Below are 14740 nucleotides of genomic sequence, written 5' to 3'. Positions count from 1 at the left end.
ATCCCATTTACAGATGAGGAGACTGCTCAGATGGTCAGTTACATGTTTGAGGAAGGATTCAAACCTAGATCTTCTGGATTCTATGTTTATCACTTTATAAATTACATTATACATTGCTATGGGCAGCTAGATGGCACAGTGGCAAGGGCATAGGGTCTAGATCCAGGAAGACTTATATTCCTGAGTTCAAATCTGACCTCAGACACTTTTTAGTTGTGTGTCCCTGGGCAAGTCACTTATCCCTGTTTTACTCAGTTTCTTCATCTATAAAATGAGCTGTAGAAGGAAAGGGCATATCCCACTCTAGTATCTTTGCCAAGAAAATCATGAATGGGATCACAAAGAGTCAGGCAGGACTAAAATGACTGAACAAAAAGAAAAATCCATTGGTGGAGCCTACAGGACCGAATGTGAACAAGATCATAGTGTTCAAAATGTGGTGTCCCCGAACTGGCATCCAGCAGCAGTAGCTGGCATTTACATAGCATTTTAAGGTTTATAAAGCACTTTATAGATATCTCACTTTTTCCTCACAACAATCCTGGGAAATGGGTGCTTGATTTATTTTGTATCATGCATGCACATGGGCATGGTATGGGCATCACACCTGCCCTTCTCATTCTCTCTCTGAACTGGCTCATTCATCTTACTTTCACTCACCCCAGCAGGTTGGGGTTCTTAGAGACAATGGCCATGTAGCTACTGCTTGATCTCAGGATCCCAAGTGTAACCCCAATAAGCAAAATGTACTTCTACAGCTTATGATTGCAGTTCCTAAAACCATCCTGCTGGGCTTCCCATTTAACAAATTGGACTAGATATTATCAACTCCTAATCAGAAACATTTATTAAATAGCAAGCAAAAAATTCCCATGTGTTCCAAAATATTTATAGCAGCAGTCTTTGTGGTAAAGAACTGGAAAATGAGGGAATGTCCATTAATGGGGAAATGATTACACAAGCTGTGGCCTATAATTGTGATGGAATTGTGCCATAAGAAATGATGAGCACATTAATTTGTTAAAAAATAAAAAACCATGAAAAGACCTACATGAAGTTTTGAAAAATGAAATTAATAGAACCAAGAGAACATTACCTACAGCTACGGAATTAATATTTGGAGGTAACTTGTGAATGACTACCCCTAGAGAAGGTACTGATAAATAGAAATAAGAAAAAATTTAAAAATACACATTTTGGGGTCAGGTGGTGCCTTCTATGGTGGGGGATGGGGGAAGAGAGGGAGGGAGGAGATACCTGAGACTTTTAATGTAACCAACAAGACAAATAAATTAATTTTTAAATGGAAAAGAAATAGTAGGCAACTCAAATATAATTAAATCATAACATTTTACCCATGAACCTGTGTTTCACTCTCCTGCCAGTATGCACAGGGTTTATGGGGAAGACTAGGCACAAACTTAGAAAACCATAGCATATAGACATATGAACAGGAAACCCATCGGCCCACAACTCACAACACTTAACTGTGGGCATTTATGCCCATTGTCCCCTTCATAAATAATTTGTATAACTGATCATTGATTGGCAGGACTGATCTTCTAGGTCTTCCTGTTTCTTGATAAGAGGTACGGCTTCTCTGCTGGCTGTTCTTTGCCACTTGTCTTTTGAGCTCCTAAACATTTAACAGTGTTAAGTTTTTTTCAGTGAAATAGAACCCTTAGCTTGGGATCTATAGAGTTTTACTAGGTCAGCTCCTTTATTTGGGAAAAAGGAAACAGCTTGCATTGGGAGAATCTTTCTCCTCCAATTAACTCAACAAAGCTTTTCTTCCAATCTGCTCTTTCCAGTAGCAGAAGGCAGTGCAGGTTCAGAGATCTTGTTGTGACATAGCTTTGAGGTTGCTTCTTGAATTCACTTCCCAAAATCCTTCTTGGACCCATTTGGAAACCTGGTCTTAAGCAATTACTGCTCTAAAGTAGAATCTCTTGTGTGAAATGACTCTGTCTTATGGTGAGAAAACAGAATCTACATTTCTATTAGTCAAATTATAGCCAGGTTGGTATACAATTTCCTCATAGTCTCCACATGGTTCTAGGTGTTTGAATTTCCTAGTAACAAACCTAAAAGCTCCATTCCTATCATATATAAATGAAATATTAGGAAACAGGCCACTTTACACTACTCTGAAGAAGTGTCTTTTCTCTAGGAGATGTTTCTTAAATATTTCTTTCAGTTCAAGTATTTTCCAATCATGTCCAACTCTTTATGACCTCATTTGGGGTTTTCTTGGCAGAGATACTACAATAGTTAACTATTTCCTTCTGCAGCTCATTTTACAGATGAGGTAAATGAGATAAATTGGTGACTTTCCCAGATCACACAGCTAGTAAATGTCTGAGGCCAGATTTGAAGGCAGGGAGGCAAATCTTCCTGATTCCAATATCAACACTCTATCCAGTGTGCCACCTAAATATTTCTTTCACAGTTGTCCTTTTTTGCCCCTTTTCGAAAAAAATTAACAAAATTGTCTAAATTAGAAAGGGGCACTACGTTATGCTTGTCTTTCCTCTAAATCCCCTACTCAATTCCTGACATATGAGTTGAAAAGGTAAACACAACAGTCCTAGTCCTACCATTTACTCTCTCTCTGACTCCAAGAGAATCTCTTAAGTATCTCTTAATCTCTTTTTGCTTCATGTTCCTCATCTCTAAAATGAGAGAATTGGAGTAGGTGACCTTTATGGTCCCCTTCAGCTCTAAATCTATGACCCTATGACCTTCAAACATGTAGCTGAGTGGTGAGATTGTTCCTGCCTCTTAGTTAGGTGAGCTGATAAGGAATGCAAGAGGAAGTACCTTGTTGCAAAATCATGTCCATAGAGACTGGTGGAGCTTGGAAGTGTGGGAAAAGATTCCTAGAGATTATTACTGTTCTATTGCTATTACAATTAGGAGCCAAACTGATGAATATCTTCATGACCTGGAGGTAGAGCAAGAAGGTATCACCTGGGACAAGGGGCGAATGTGGACAGTTACAGCTTTTGAATTAGCCCATAAAGCCAACTCTTGAGGGCAGTCTATAAAAGTCATGCTTCTATTTCATGACAGATGTTCTTACAGTACTGTAGTGTTCCTCTTACATAATTCCTTTAAATTCACATAATCATAGAATCTCAGATTTGGAAGGGATCTCAGAGGACATCTAGACCATCCCAGATATGGACAAGAATTCCCTCCTATTATATACCCAAGAAGTCATCCTTTAGTCTTTACTTGAAGACCCTCCTGTGAGGGGGAACCATTAACTCCCTGGGACAATTCCAATGGCTAGGAAGTTTTTTTCCTTAAAGTAGAAATCTATTTCTTTACAATGCCCACTTATTCTTCCTAATTTCTAAGTTATTATGGAGTCTTTCCCCTTGTCTCTTTCAACCTTTCCTCTCCACCCACCCCCCACTTCTTCCAAATTGGGTCCATGCTCCAGACTTAGAGACAAGCAAAAGGACTAGTCTAGATTTAAAATTAGTTGAAGAGTTTGCAGCCCACTCCCTAACCTGCCATTGCTTTTCTCTCACTCTGCCCCTGTTTCTCTTTTACACACACACACACACACACACACACACACACACACACACACACACACACAGTAGGATTATAGATAGACTTAAAATTAGAAAGGGCTTTATAGATCATTTCTTTCCTTTTTTAAATTTAAATTTTTTTCTAGATTAGGTATTGACACAATTTTCTACAACCATTTTTTAACATTTTTGCAATCTATTTTCTCTCCTCTCTTACCCCTCTCTTTTCCCAAACATGGCAGGTACTATGTTGTAGGTTGTACATGTGTTATTATACAATGCATATTTCCTTGTTCATCTTGTTGTGAAAGAAGACATATATTCTTCACACTAGAGAAAAATTTATGGAGTGAATAAAGCGAAGAATGGTATGCTTCAATCTGCATTCAGACTCCATCAGTTCCTTTTATAGTAGTAGATAGTCTTTTTTGTCTGAGTTCCTTGGAATTGTCCTTGATCCTTGCACTGCTGATAATAAAGTCATTAACAATTGATCAACATTGTTACTGTGTACAACATTCTCCAGGATCTGCTTCCTTCACTTTGCATCACTTCATATAAGTCTTTATGGTTTTTTGTTTTGTTTTGTTTTTGTAGATCATTTATTTCAACCCATTCATTTTACTAATAAGGATGATAAGTCCAAAAGGGTGAATAACTTGCACAAAATTACTTGGATAGGTCCTATAACTCCAAGTTCAGAGTTCTTTCTACCACATCATTATGTTTTCTTAGATTCCCCACCTTTCCCAGTCAAATTTTTTACCATGAGACTCTTAGCAGCAAGAAGAAGAGGGGAAAGAGAGGCCAAGAATAGCCCAGCATCTTTCCTCCAGCTTCATCCACTGGAAATGTCTGAAGAGGTCATTTCTCTTGTCATCTTTTTTGATTTATTTTTTTATTCAGCCCCCTTCCTCCCCTCTCCACACCTTCTAGCAAAATATTGATTATGTTTTTCATGTTTCTACTTCCCGGTTCATTCACAAATTATTCTCCAAATATTAAATCTGTCACTGTATATAATGTTCACTTGGTTCTATTTCTTTCACACTTCATTATCTAATGTAATTCTTTCTAAGTTTTAAAAAAATCAATCTGTTATTGTTTCTTATAGCTCAGTAATATTCCATCTCAATTATAAACCACAATTTGTTTAGTCAATCCCAATTGAGGGCTATCTCCTCAATTTCCATTTCTTTGCCACCACAAAGAGAGATGCTATAAATATTTTGGACCATATAGGTTATTTTCCTTTTTTTTCTTGTTTTTTCATCTTATAAATATTACTAAGATCACAATCCTGAAGTACATTGGACCATTTAGCTGTCATCTACCAATTAGGTCTCTTGCCTTACTTTTATCATTTTTTTTTCCAAATTAGGTAGTTTCCAATCTCACAAAGTCTGAAGCTAACTTGTGAGACAACCTACCAGACAGATGTGTTTGGGACAGGCCTGACAAAGTATTTCTTTATAATTTCACATATTTCAGTTTTGCAGTACTGGCTTTCTCCGGGAGACTAGTAGGCATTCGTTGAAAGGGAAGACTTTAATTATACATCTAAGTGACCTCAAGTCCCTTTTTAAATTCCTCTAATAGCCATGCTCAGGTTCTGCTATCAACCAGCAGAGCCAACGCAAACACTTCCATGTCCGGCATTTAAAGTAAATATTTAAAATCTTCCCCTCACTTAAGGGCAGAAATAAGGTACATAATGTTTGTTTAATAATCCTAATTAGGGGAGGAAGGAAAAGTCAGGTGGGAACCCGCCCCTTTGCCAAGAGATTGGCTCCCTCTCCACCCCCGGCCTCGCTGCTGAGTCTCGGTTGGTCCAGCGGAGAGGATTGTGTCATTAAGGTGTTGTCAAAATGAGCCCCGTAGGTGTGGGTTGTGCATTTCAGACTCTCAGAGGCGGAGGGCTTTACTATTGGCAATGGGACCAGGCTCGTAAAGGTATTTTTAATGCCTAGGAAAATGTCAACGTAGCAGGAGACGCCAATGGACTTAAATGTAAATCCTATCCCCAGAAGAAAATGACGAAAGTTCCTCAGGGGTTTGATTTCAGTTTCTTAAATGATGAAGAAGCCAGGCAGATCCTGCAAGTCCTGGAGAGAAACGAGGAGCTCCAGAGGGCAGAGAAGGACAGAATCAGGTACCAAGAGAATGGTTTTCTCTTCTTTTATGATTAGACATAGCAGGACAGGAGCAAAAAAATAAATAAAAAGACCTTCGGGGTCTCCACGGATCAGCCACATCTCACGTGGGGCTCGCCTCGGTGAAGTGTGGAAGAGCTGGGCTGGCCATGTATTAAAGGAAGGAGGAAGCTGCCTGGTCTCTCCTGGGACCAGGCTGCACCTGGCTCCCTCTCAGCCGAGCTGAGCTGGCATGCTTTCCCACTGTGGGTCTGGGCACCTCCCAGCAGCCCTAGCTGCCTCTGCCCGGTGGGGATGCTGCCGCCGCCGCGGCTGCCGCCGCCGCCGCCAGCGGAACTTAGCCTCTGGGGGCCGAGGAGGGTGGGGATGAAAAGCTGGTGAGCAAGTCTGAGCGAATGGCAGCTCCTTGGGAAGACGAGCCGGGAGGATCTCGTGGGCTTGAGTACTTTTTAATACCCTGGGCAGAAGCATTAGATGGCAGCCCTGGAAGGGCACCTGAGAGGCCATGTCGTTCAACTCCCTCATTTTATAGGTGACGAAAGTAAGGTTCAATGTCTTGCCCAAGGTCGGACAACTAACTTAAGGGCTCCTCTTATTATTTCCTTCTTACTTTTTCTCCAAACTCCTGTAGTGTGTAACAGTTAACATTTATATAACCTGTGAAGCTTTGAAAGCGTTTTACATACATTAACTCATTTGATCTTCCCAACAGCCTTGTGAGGTATATATATATATATATGTGTATGTATGTATATATATGTATATGTATATGTATATACACATAAAATGGGAATAATAAAATTTATTTATTTCAATAATTTTATTGAAATAAATAAATTTTATTATTCCCATTTTATGGATAAGGAAATAGAAGCTCACAGAAAGTGCCTTATTCACCATCATACAACTAGTAACTGCCCCTAAACAGGACTCAAACCCAGGATGTTTTTTAACACTAAAGCTTTAAAAAAAAAAAAAAAGGTTGCTTTGATGTCGTTTACTTTTTATAGCAATACTCATTTCTTGATATATTCTTACTGATGAAGGACACTCCCCCTCCTCTGTGCAGCAAGATTAATGAACACAGCACCTACATCATTCTGTCCTAGTAGTATCCCCACATCTATACTGAGAGGAAGGAACCAAATGTCATGTCTACCTCCTGGGACCAATATTGATCAATGCATTTAAAGTGAATTCAGTTACCTCTTAGTGTTGGGTTTATTTACTATTATTGTAGTTGTGTATATTGTTCTCCTGCCTCTGCCTTTTTTGCTCTACCTCAGTTCACATAAAATCTTCCCATTTTCCTATTAATTCCCTATATTCATTTTTCCTTTCAGGACAATTATATTCCATTATGTTTATATACCACAATTGTTTTTAGCCATTCCCCAACCAGTTTTGTTTCTAGAAAAGTGCAGCTTATATGGGGCCTTTTCGTACGTGTGTTTGACCTCCCTGGGATTTATTTTCAACAGAGGAATCGCCGGTTCAAACAATACCAAGAATTTAGTGACTTTTCTTGCATAATTATAAATTGTTTTCCAGAATGTTTGGATCAGTTCTACCGACAGTATTCCAGTATGTCTATCTTCCTTCAGTTACTTCAACATTGTTTGTTTTATCTTTTATCATTTTGCCAACTTATTAGGTATGATATGCATATTTGTGTGATTGATAACATATCACATAACCTCCAGTTTCCTCAACCTATAAAGTAAGATGATCTCTGAGGACCTTTCAGTTCTGAACCTATTATGATCCTATGATCAATTCCATAAAATTCCCTGAGAATTGTTTTAATTTCTGTTTTTCTTATTAGTGATTTAGCACTTTTAAAAATGTGGTCACTGATAGTTTTTATATTTTCTTCTTTTGAAATCTACTTATATGTCCTTTGACCATTTGTCTAATGACTCAGTCTTACAAGTGTGTCAGTGACCTAAATATTTTAGACATCAGACTTTTATCAGCATATTTGATACAAGAATTAATCTCCTATGCCTTTACTATTACCATTACTAATGGCAAGGCCAAGACTGACTTAGTTGATTGGGAAAAACAACTAGGACATGAATCAAGAAACCTAGGTTTTAATACTAAACTTTGCCACTAACTAATCATCTCTGGACAAGTCATGTCCTTCCTTCTCTGGGCCTCAGTCGCCTCTATAAAATGATTGACTCGAATAATGACCCTCTCTGTATCTCTCTGTCTCTGTCTCTCTCCCTCTCTGTCTCTGCCTCTGTTTCTCTGTCTCTATCTCTCTGTATCTGTTGCTCTGTCTCTTTCTCTTTCCCTCCCTCTCTCTTTGTCTCTCTCTGTCTCTCTTTCTCTCTTTCACACATACACACACTATACATGGACACAATGCAGTCTCAGAACACCTGGCAGTGAATGAAACACCTCAAGAAATGTCAGTGACAAATTGAGCAGCCCTAGAGACACCCTTGAGCTCACAGGAGTGTGTGATGCTTGGCTGGACTTCGCTAAGTCCTCACTAATCTTTTCTGTTGGAAGTGCCTATAGAATTTCACCTTTGGCCATTCTACCCAAAGAAATGTGCCTGAGTGATTAGTGACTAGTCAATGAAGGTCAGAAAGAGAATTTCACTTCAGCCAGAAATAGTAAACTAACCAGTTTTTCTGCTGAGGAAGTCTTGGGTAAGTATCAGGATGACTTTGACCTAAGCAAAAGTGTCTCTTGTTGACAAGAGAGAGGGATTAAAATTTTTACATTCAGCGCTGTACTTAAAATGTAGAAATGCTTGGAATATTATAGAAACATAATAGATTCAGAACTGGAAAGAACCTCAGAGGTCATCTCACTTTACAGATGAGGAAACTGAGACCCAGAGAGGTTAAGTGACTTGCTATCAATCATACAAATAGCAAGTGGCAGAGTCAGGATTTCAAATGACATCCTTGGAACCCAGAGCCAGCATTCATGGCACTGTGCTTCTCTCTGAGAGGAACTATTCCTTAATATCCATTTGGTAAAGTGGCTTCTATGCTTCCAGGTCTACAGACTTTTTTGGCATCAAATAACTTCTACCCCAGAACTTTTAGTAACTTTGGTAGCAGAGGGACAGAAAATGCACTGGAAATGAGTCCTGACTTCAGTTTTTTGCCCTAAACAATAGATTTCAGAGTCAGGGTTGAATAACCTGGAGAAATGGATTGTATACCAACATGCATTGCCTCTATACTGATGGACTCTTTAAAAATGCCTGTCAGTTCCTTAAATACATAGCCATGGAATCTGGTTCCCAGGGTCAGGCTATTACCTAATAAAATAACCCCAGAACTCCAGAACTATTTATCATTAGTGCTGAAAAGGATCTTAAAGACTCTCTGGTCTTCCTCATTTTATAGAGAGGAAACAGGCGCCAAAAGGTAATCAAAGGGTGAAATAAGTTATCTAGGGGTCATCATACTTGTTGATAGTTATCAGAATTGGGATTTGAATCCAGCTCTTCTGATTATTCAGGTACAATATACTTTCTCCACTCTCTCCATTATATCATAGATGCTTCAATGAGATGGGACTCAGGAGATTTGGGTTTTGTTTCTAACTCTACCATTAACTAAATACCTATAATTAAATTTGTTTTTTTTTAACCTTCATGAGCCTCAGTTTCTTTATGTGTAAAATGAGAGGATTGTGCTAAATGATCTCTAAGATCTCTTCCAGTTCTACCAGTTTAAGGCTTTTGGGTCAACTTGGTGAAGATGGGCTAGACATGTGTTCAGATAGTATGGAAGGAATGGGATCAGCTGGTCTATCAACAAGCATTTATTTTTTAACCCCTTACCTTCTGTCTTAGAAATTGATTCTAAGGAAAAGAACAGCAAGGGCTAGACACTTGGGGTTAAGTGACTTGTCCAGAGTCACACAGGTAGTAAGTATCTACAGTGAAATTTGAACCCAGGACTTCCTGTCTCTCTATCCCCTGAGCCATTTAGCTGCTCAACAAATATTTATTACGCACTTACTCTGTCAGGCACTGTGTGAAACACTAAGGATAAACAAAGGTAAAAACTTAAGTCTCTTCTTTCAAGGAACTCACTCTTTAGTGGAGAAAACAATAGGGAGACGATTATATATACAAGATAAGTACATTGAAAATGAAAGAAATCCCTGAGAGAAGGCACTAAAAATAGGGAAGCAGAGGGCAGCGATGAGAGATGGAAAATGAGGAGGGTGGCGAGCCAAGAAAAGCCTCCAACAGAATGTGGGCATTGAGCTGAGTGTGGAGAGAAGCCAAGAAAACCAGAAAATGAAGGTGAGGAGAGAAGAAGCCAGGAAAGCCAGAAAGTGGAAGTGAGGAGGGAGAATATTAGAAGCATAGGGGATATCCAGTATGAAAACTTAGTGCCAGGAAATAGTCTTGTATGTAAAGCAAAACAAGAAGGAGTAAAGAGTAGTCAAACTAGATTACGTGGGAAGAGGTCATAAAGGGCTTTAAATGCCAGAGGAGTCTATGTTTGATTCTGGAGATAATAGTGAGCTGCTGGTATTTACTGAATAGGAAAGTAATAGGGTCAAAACTGAAAATAGTTTTGACTGTTAAAGTGACATGGATTGGAGTGGGGAAGAGACTTGATGCAAGGATACCAACCAAAAGCCTATGAATAATTTGTGCATGAGGTGATAAGAACCAGCAATAGAGTGGTGGCAATGTGAATGGAGACGAGAGGAAGTGTACAAGGGATTTTGTGAAGATAGAAATAGTAAGCCTTGGCAATAGATAGTATATGTGAGCTGAACCCAGATGGAAATTTGGGATCGACTTCAAGGTTCAATGACAAAGAAAATTCTGCTACACTTCATTGTAAACACAAAATTGGGAAGAGGGAAAGATTTTTGGGAAAACATGATGAATTCCATTTTGGATATGTTGCGTTTGATGTGTTTATAGGACATCCAGTATGAGATATTCAAGAGGTGGCTGAGAGGTGGTGCAGCTAGGAGGCTCAGTGGGTAAAGAACCAGACATGGAGATAAAAGATCCCTGGGTTCAAATCTGGCCTCAGACACTTTCCAAACTGTGTGACCCTGGGCAAGTCACTTAACTTCCACTGCCTAGCCTTCGCCACTCTTCTGCTTTGGGACCAATAAACAATATTGATTCTAAGATGGAAGGTAAGGGTTTAAGAAGGGGAAAAAAAGGCAATTGGTGATGTAAGACTAGAGAGCAGTTTTAGTTTGAGGTCAGAGGGGAGATTGCAGAGAGTTTAGAAGAGAGTGAGGGGAAAGAAGTAGAAACACTAAAAGTGAACAGTTTTCCCAAGTTTAGCCATGGTGTAGAAGAGAGATATAGGATGATCGCTAGCAGAGGGGGTCATGTTTTTAGGCAGCAGGGAAGCAGCCAGGAAATAAAGAATGAAGCTTCATGAGAGTAGGAATGATAGATAGGACAGTCTGCTGAAGAAAATGGGATGGAATGTGGTACTGAAGAAGGACTTGACTTAGGTAACGTGGGCAAAGGAGGAAATAATGAGGAAAGAAATCTGAGTGTTGTGAGATAAGGACAAGAGAGCCTCATTTTTCCACTGAAGAGTCAAAGTTCTTATCTTAGAAGATTGAGGGAGGGGAAGAGTGCCATAAGAAACTTGATGAGGGATGAAAAAGCTTGGAATAGTTGAGTGGGGTAGCAAATGGATTAGGGAAGTATAGAAGGATTGTTTTAAGGACTTAGTGGAAATTAGGCAACATCAAACTCAGAAGAATTTTTATTTTTCTTTAGTTCTGTTCACAAGCATCTTAATAATAACGAAGATAACAGATAATGAATGTTTGAGTTTTATGAGGCATGCTCAACAATGAGATAAGGGAACAAGGGACTTGTAAAAAGAAAAGTGTGTGTAAGACTCCAGGTAGAGAACATAGAAGTAGCCAGGGCAGGGGCAATAGCCTGGGAAAGAAATTAAGGATAGAGGGATTGGAGGTCATACTGAAGATGAAAAAGGGTTTGTAAGCAGAAAAATGGAATGATAAAAGATTACAATCAAGTAAAGGAATTTTCAAGTTCATTTACATGGAGGCATGTATCTGGGATAGAGGAGTAGGTCCTGGGAATTGAATTAACATGTATGTCGAAACGTTAATAGGTATTTTGAAGTCCTGCAGTATATAGGAAGAAGTGAGGATGGAGAGAAAACTGTGAACTAGTCACTGAACTCAACGGAGGAAGGAAGAAATAAGGACTGTGGGTCAGTCAGTGAAAGGTTCCAGAATGTTGATTAGTTCACAAATTTGCATTGAATGAACCAGCAATAAGAAGTGGTTTCTGAATGCTGGTAAAAGAGAAAGTCTGAAAGTAGCAAGGGAAAGCAAGGAATTTTTGGACTCCCTCACCACACCAAGGAACCAGGCTGGGAAGCAAAGTATAAACAATACTGGTCAGTGTGGCCAAAGGTTCAGTGTCATCAGAAGAGAGTTAGATCCCAATGAGAGTCAGAGAATAGAGGGAGCGAGATTAAAGGTTATGAAAATGAGTTTGTTCATGATGGGGTAGGCGGTCCAGAGAGCACAGTGAAAGTGGAAGGTAGATCTCAAGTCGGGTATTGGAGGGAGGTTGGGTTGATGGGGATGAGAATGAAAAAGCAGGCAAATGAGCCTGGGGAATGAGGTTTGCACAATGTAGCTTCAAGGTTCAGAATCATTAGGATGGGAGATGGGAGTTTTTAGACTAAGGAATGAATCCAGGCATTCTGTCATTGCTTGGAGAGGGATCTCAAAGTTTCCCCTCCTTCTAGCTGCAATTTTGTGGTAGGTGGTCTTGTCATCTACTCCAAGAGTCACACCAAATGGTTCCCTGATGGGTGACCACTCAGTCACTGTTCAAATACTCCATGTGATAGAGAACAAAGGATTTTCAGTCCTATAGCTATATAAATTAGCTAAATTTATATAGTCACAAAAATTACTTTCTTTTTTACACAAAGGAATTTTCACTAGAACATTTGGCCTGATTTTTGCCTGCCTTGTTCCATGCCCTCTGTCCTCTGGTTTGTATTAGGAAGGGGAACTGAAGCTGAACTAAATTTGCCATGTTAAGGCAACAATCTCCCCTGGAAGCATGGTTTTATACTCCACTTCTGACAGTATATTTTAAAGGAAACAGTGTGACAGAAAAAAAAAGCATTGATTTTGAAGGCAGAGAACCGGAGTTCAAATCCCACCTATGATAGTGTTTAACCTTGGTGTTAAGAAATATTGGACACGGCTCATGTTATTTTGCTTAATGGTGCATATTTGTTACAAAGTTTTAGTGGTGGAAAATTGATTTTGTTAATTTTTTTAATTTTAATTTAAAAAAGGAAATATTCTTTGTGTCTATATTTCAGTACTTAGCACAATAGTAGGTGCTTAATACTGATTGATTGGTTGATTGAACTTATAAAAGCGTATTGATAACTATTGTTGTTGCTCTTTTCCTATGTAGAACTTAACAGTTAGGCAAATAGCAGATTCATTTTACATTCAATGAAAACTTAGCATTGATAAAGCACCTACTACATCCCAAGCACTGGAAATACAAAGAGAGACAAAAGACAGTTCCTGCTTTCAAAGAACATCATAATTTAGTGGAGAGACAACATGAAAACTATTTGTAAGATAGATGGAGGATCCATTCGAGATAATCAACATAGGCAAGGCCCTTGAATGAAGGGAGATCAGCAAAAACTTCTCAGAAGATGGGATTTTGGCTAAGAATTGAAGGAGGCCAGGGAGGCTAGGAGGCAGAGATGAGAAAGTATTCCAAGCACGGAGGACAGCCAATAAAAATGGCAAGTGTCTGGGGCAGCAAGATTTGCCCAGTGGGTAGAGCATGAGGCCTGGAGTCCAGTGGGCCTGGGTTCAACTCTAGCCTCAGATAGGTCCTAATTGTGTGACCCCAGGCAAGTCACCTAACCCCCATTCCTCAACTGTTGTCACTTTTCTTCCTTAGAATTAATACTAAGACAGAAGGTAAGGGTTTTTAAAAATGATCTGAGTCCAAAGATGGAATGTCTCGTTCAAGGAAAAAGTGGCCAGTGTCACTGGATCATGAAGAAGAGTAAAATCTAAGAAAACTGGAAAGATAGGAGGGGGTAGATTCTGAAGGACTTTGAATGCCAACCAGAGGATCTGGTTATATTATATTTGATTATATATTGTTATATTTGTTATTATATATTTATATCAATCATACTCATTAATTATTTAATTATATTTCTATTTACTATTATATTTTATATTTATTTCTATTATATTTCTATTAATTTTTATTATGCATTATATATAGTAAATAATATATAAAAGTATATTTAGTTATATATAATATAATTGATATATGTATATATAATATGTAGTATATATTATATTATATTTGATCCTAGAAGTGATGGGTGCCACTAGAGTTTATTGGGTAGAGGGGTGACATGGTCAGTATGGTCACTCTGTTTGGCTGGCAGGGAGAGAGTAGTCCTTATCCCTCGTACCATATAGTGTCCCTACCCCATCCCTCCTATGGTATTTCATACTCATGGCTTGGACCTCTCTGGCCTCAGTGCCTTTATTTGTAAAAGGAGAGGATTAGAGTGGACAATCTCTAAAGTCCATTCTAGTTCTAAAGCCTGTGGGATCATTCTACTAATTCCTGTAGTAGTAACTATAGTAAGAAGAGTCAGGAGAGAAGGTGACTAGTGTTTCAAAAAAAAAAAATCACCAGAGCCTCATATGCATGCACGGAATGAAAAAATGGAATCCTTTTTGATGGGGCCCCATCAGGATCACCTTCTGGGCCCTCACCATCCAGCCTTGCTTTGATTTTCCATTGAGCCCTAAAGGTCGCCATCTTTGTAAAAGCCACTGGGGTGGTGAGCCCAAAAGCTTCTCTGAGAGCTGAGCTTTGACCAACCCATAATTAAGACTCCCCAAGCAGCAAGGAAACTGCCTTCTTCGGTTTCCACCCCCTATTATTATATATATATTTTTCCTTCTTTTCTCCTTCAAAGCCACCCATGATGTTTTTCAATTTCTAGCTAATTT

General features: G+C 39.0%; 1 protein-coding gene across 1 annotated transcript in view; it reads left to right on the top strand.

The window, feature by feature from the left end:
• Positions 1 to 5495: 5495 nt before the first annotated feature.
• EXPH5 (exophilin 5) overlaps positions 5496 to 14740 on the top strand; it is a 107142-nt gene continuing 97897 nt past the window's right edge. The window contains exon 1 of the mRNA XM_044669138.1: positions 5496 to 5697. Within this exon, the coding sequence (XP_044525073.1) occupies positions 5579 to 5697 (119 nt within the window). The 5' untranslated portion in view covers positions 5496 to 5578. The remainder of the gene's footprint in view (positions 5698 to 14740) is intronic.

Source organism: Gracilinanus agilis, chromosome 3 (assembly GCF_016433145.1).
Source record: "Gracilinanus agilis isolate LMUSP501 chromosome 3, AgileGrace, whole genome shotgun sequence".
NCBI classification, from domain to species: domain Eukaryota; kingdom Metazoa; phylum Chordata; class Mammalia; order Didelphimorphia; family Didelphidae; genus Gracilinanus; species Gracilinanus agilis.
Note: the sequence above shows the minus strand (reverse complement) of the source record. Positions and strands in the feature narration are given on the sequence as shown.